The sequence below is a fragment of the Geospiza fortis genome, unplaced genomic scaffold (assembly GCF_000277835.1).
Source record: "Geospiza fortis unplaced genomic scaffold, GeoFor_1.0 scaffold424, whole genome shotgun sequence".
In the NCBI taxonomy this organism is placed as follows: Eukaryota; Metazoa; Chordata; class Aves; order Passeriformes; family Thraupidae; genus Geospiza; species Geospiza fortis.
The window spans coordinates 1577756-1582789 of NW_005054354.1; the positions used below are offsets into that span (position 1 = coordinate 1577756).

A 5034-nucleotide genomic window follows, 5' to 3' on the forward strand; every position below is an offset into this window, starting at 1 on the left:
ACGGGGCAGGCTGAGCTGCTGAGGGCTCACGTCTCCTGATGGGTTTGCCTTTGGCTTTGACAGTTCACAGGGCAGTGCCACTGCATGCCGGGTTTTGGGGGCCGGACCTGCCGGGAGTGCCAGGAGCTCTTCTGGGGTGACCCAAGCGTGGAGTGCTTAGGTGAGTCCAACCCTGGTGGCTGCTCCTTTTGGAAATGTTTTTGTGGCTGGGCACACCATCACACCCTGCTTCACTGGAGCACCCCTGCTAGCAGCAGCCTACTTGAGCCTTGGAAAAGAGGGACAAAGGCATGGTGAGGTCTGCCCTGGGGTTTTGGTGCCTTGCAGGATGGGACATGTGGCAGGAGCCCAGGCCTGTGCTTGTCTGTGTTTTTCTTGTCTGACCTTTATTTAGAAACAAACCTCTCTGTTTAGAAGCAACTCTTCCTTAAGGGTAAGATTGCAATGCTGTCAGGTAAGCCAGCACGATAAGAAAACATATCACAAGCATTTGAGTTTGAGAATTGTTCTGGAAACCAGTTTCCTTTGTCTTTCAATTGCATGTAGCTGAAGATGCCTGTCTCTTGTGCCTTCTTACAGAGACTGGAGATTTTTTATTTAGTAGGAGACTCTCTTTATATTTCCGATAAAAATAAAGGAGAAAGCAGAGACCATGCAGTGGGTTAGCCATAGGTACATGCTGCAAAACAGAGCACCATGAAGTAGGTTGTTTAGAAAACTGGATGGCCTCTGTCCTTTCATTATAAACAAGTCTGTTCATTAGCTGGAAAAGAAACTTCAAACATTGTCCAAACCAGAACAAACTTGTATCTCTGATCTGTTCAAATAGGAACCCTTGCCAGGAGGGTTTGCAATAGATTTAAGGTATTTTTTCCTGCAGGGAGGAATGTGCTTGCTGTGGTCTTTAATAAATCCCTTACAATAGAGATACCTTAGACCCCATTATCTTGATAGATAGGCAGGTCACAGCTACTTGGTTACTGCAGCAGATGAAAGGACTGGGGAGTTGCCCCAGTTCCTGAGTACATATTGGGTTTCTTGGGGGAAAGGCTGCCTTTCGAGAGGCTGTGTGTGTTCTGACATGGGAACGGGTGTGCTGACCCTGCTGGCTCCAGGGCAGGGATTGTCTTTTGCTATCAGTTGTCTCCATCAGGGTTTATTGATGGAGTCCATCTGCATACCTTATCAGCAGGATTTTGCAGCATAGCATCATTTCTGATCTCTCGTGGATTTTCTGCTGTCTTTTGAACATGTGAAAACCTGCTTTAATTTTTCTGAAGTAAAGAGACAATATATTCTTCAGAGCCTGTTTTTACCATGTAAGATCTACACTCCCTTTCCAGTCCACCATCCCTTCTGTGCCCTAGTGACAGAGGAGACTCCCTCGGATGGAAAGGCAGATTTTCCTTCATGATTACATCCAACAGGAGGTCCCTGTGGCAGGTGGGGAGAGCTGCTGCCCAGGGCTGAGCAGTGGCAGCCTGCAGTGTGATGCTCTGGACAGGCTCCAAGCATGTGCTGGCTCGTGGAACACATCCAGCCGGGTGGTGCTGCAGGCTCTCCTGGTGTGCTGGGGTCAGTGCCTCCTGCCTGTCTCCTGTCTTTCCTTGGCAAGAAGACAATTGACTCCTCAGCCCTCATTTAGCCCCGGGGAGTGAGAGGTGATGTTCAGGCTGGCAGAGCTGCAGCTGCTGCGTGGGCAGGTAGCAGCTCTCTGGGATAAGTGGGTTGCAAGCAGAAAACCGTGCCGTTTAAGGAGCTGCTGAGCAGCGTCCCTGGAAAACAGCAGAGATCTGGCCTGCAGCCAGTGAAGCTGGAACTGAGACAAGGCTTTGTCACAAAGATGTCTGCTCCAGTTGCAGGGAACATGTGGACTCCTGCCATGGCATTTGCCACCTGGCGTGTTCTTGCTGGCCCAAGCAGCCAGTATGGCCACATTTTGTGCTGCATTCAGGAGCAAAATAGAAACCAATCTGGATGGGGAAGAGCAAAAACTCTGAACCATGTGAGTGTGGACATAGTCTTCACCAAGCTGGTGCAGAGGTGTGGACATTGCTCCCAAGGACTCTAGCATGGGATCCTCCACTCTCTAGGGCAAGTGGGTTCTGCTCAAGGTTGGAAACCACAGGGTGAATCAATTACTCCAAGGACAGTGATGTGAGATCTCTTCACGAAAGGTCTTCAGGTTGTTGGCATCAAGAAACACAAGCTCCTGATGAGAAATGGAGACCATACTGCTCATGTGGCTTTGACAAGATTTACAATACTAAAAAATCCCAAGTGCCTGCAAATAAACTCTGGACATAGCTGTGTGGAGATGTGCAAAATGGCCCATTTAAAACAGGCTGGGGCTGCAGCTCTCCATGGGTTCTTAGGCACTTGCAGCAGCAGCAGTGAATTGTGGATGTGGCCCAGGGTCCCAGTACACTCCAGGAGATACCAGGCTCTAGGGCACTCTTCTCTGCCATCCCCAATGCCAGCTGCTGCCTGTGATGTCTCTTCTAGAAACCTTGTTTAGATCAGACATGGTGAAGCAGAAGCCAAGGAAGGCAGGTTTTTGTACCTGGTCTGGGTGCTGCAGCCCCCTACTTGGAGAGAAAATATCATCTGATGTCTCCTCTCTGCACATCCACAGAGATCACACTGGCACCTCTGGGGCCAGCTGAGGTGGGTCACACTGGCACCTCTGGGGCCAGCCTGTGTTTGGACAGCATCATGAACCCACAGCACTGGCTGCACTTCAGCACCCACAAATGTCCACTGGGGATTACACACCACAGAGAGCCTGTGGCTGGGTCTTCAGGGCCTGCTTAATCCCTGTGCTTTGAAAAAGCACAACATTCTCTCACTGAATTCAGCATAATGCCTGAAACAAGCACAGCAGAGGCACAGAGGATGGGGAAGAGCCCAGCATTTCTCTTTTGGCCTCATGCAGGTCCCTGGGAGGATTACAGTGGGCAGGAGCTGTGCTGTGAGCATCGTCTGCTCTGCAGGCAGTGCCAGCCCCTTGGCAGGACTCTTCTGCCATTGCTCCAGCCTCGAGCTGGCTGCAGCTCTGCATGAACCTGCCTGTGAACGTGTGTGTGTGTGCATAAAAATCCTACCTAAGGGAGTAAATAATAGCACTACAGAGTTCATCAAATTCAAGTCTCCCAGGCATTCTGCTGGAGCTTCTCCAAAGCCTGGCAACCCAAGTGCAGGACTCAGCATGCCGAGTTCTGCACCAGCATCAACAAAGCACATCTCCAGCAGAAGGCTGCAGGTTCCTGGGAAGCCTGAGATGTGGAGTGGCTGCAGATGCAGCTCAAACAATGCCTTTGCACAGTAGATACTTTATGTTTCATCTAATAAGAAGGAGATGACAATTTTACTGTCATTACTGTTGTAATGAGTTGAACAAACAGACCAGAGTGCAGTTGGTAGGAGGCACTGTGTGAGATGTCCTGTGTTGGACGCGAGTATCAAGTCTTACTGTAAAATCACAGAACTTAATTGAACTACAATGAAAAAAAAAAGTCATGCTTTTTGTCAAATACACAGTGCGTACATTGACAAGAATGTTGTTTTTCTCAGTTTTTAGTCTTTGTTATATGGCTGGTGCAGGAACAGCTGTTCACTAAAAATTACCCTATTGCCATTTAAGAATAAGTTTTGTAGTCTTAAAATTTTAACACCTGGATCTTAAACTAGTCACATAGGCTGCTTTTGTAGGAGATGTTTTTGGTGTTCAGAGATGTCTTGTTTTCTTCTGTGAGAAGTGCCTAAAGGAAGTCAGACAAATTCTGTGCTAAAGAAAATATGATTTTCACTTCAAGTTTCATTATTTTAAATGACCTAGGGTCATAAAATGTGTATTGATTATTTCCAGAAAACTATCCTTTTGGCATGGTCTGCTAGCATGTTAAGATGTAGCACAACTCCAGTAATTTTAGGCTGGGATCTTATCTTACTTAACATTCCTACTGAAAATCATAATGCTGAGGAGTTAGCACTATGCTTGCAGGGTAACTTGAATCAATAGCTGATTATTCAGAAGAAATTTGCCAGCTCTGCAAAACTTTCAACCTTAAAAACTGTTGAATGGTTTTCTTATCGCAGTGCCTCACTACCACTGGGAAATTATGCCAGGAAATCATGTTTGAACAAAACCTTTGTGTTTTTTCTGTGGAGGAGTTAAATATTTGATGCTTGCCGCCCTCAGTCTCAAGCAGTAAAAAAATATTTCTAGAAAAATTATTTCTATTCAGCGTAGGATGATGTACAACACTTATTTGTTCCTGGCATCCCCCAGTAAGGAATTGAACACTGATACTGGTCTTCATACAGCCCATTCAGTATCCATTCTGTCACCTCTGCTCTAGTATCAATGCTTTGAGACACCTATGGATATTCAGTGTGTGCATGCACATACGTGCACATGCCTTACATGCCTTTGTAAACAGATGCAGCTACAATCCTCATAATCTGCTAATCAGCAGATCCTGACTGAAGAATTTGGCTTAAACTTTTCCAAAAATATGCTTTCCCTGAAGTTGAAATATGCCACAAAAGAATCACTGATTGAGTTACACACTCAGTTAAAGAAAACAATACGCCCAGTTCCAAAATGACATTTCAAAACAGAAACCTATTGTTTAATTTAGTAAATGCTCCTTTGAAAGCCCTTAAATCTTGGGCCAACGATTTCAAAAGACTTCTTTTCCTCCAGTGTGTTTTCCATGGGAGGTACTGCTATGTCCTGCTCTGCTTACAGATTTGAAGCCTGTCTAACACTGATCTTCAATGCAAGCAGCAGTGTCTGCATTAACTTTCAGCCCTTCACCTTGGCTTTGGGCCAATCTGTCTGCTTGAAGGGAGACTAATCAACCATTTGTCTTGAAAGGCATTTCCAACTCAAAGTGGTCAAGGCATCCAAGTATCTTGAAGTAAACTCAACATCTGTTTGATTTTGCAGTGCAAAATGAACTACTTTTCCAGTTTCTTGTCATGTAAGCAACATAGGGAAGCAACATAAAATGAGTTTACAGGACTTTA

At 46.0% G+C, this 5034-nt stretch overlaps 1 protein-coding gene across 1 annotated transcript in view; it reads left to right on the forward strand.

The window, feature by feature from the left end:
* Positions 1-5034, forward strand: part of LAMB1 (laminin subunit beta 1) — a 39112-nt gene that overhangs the window by 19683 nt on the left and 14395 nt on the right. Inside the window, 1 exon segment of the mRNA XM_031059044.1 lies at positions 1-160. This exon segment is cut by the window's left edge and continues 170 nt beyond it. Within this exon segment, the coding sequence (XP_030914904.1) occupies positions 1-160 (160 nt within the window).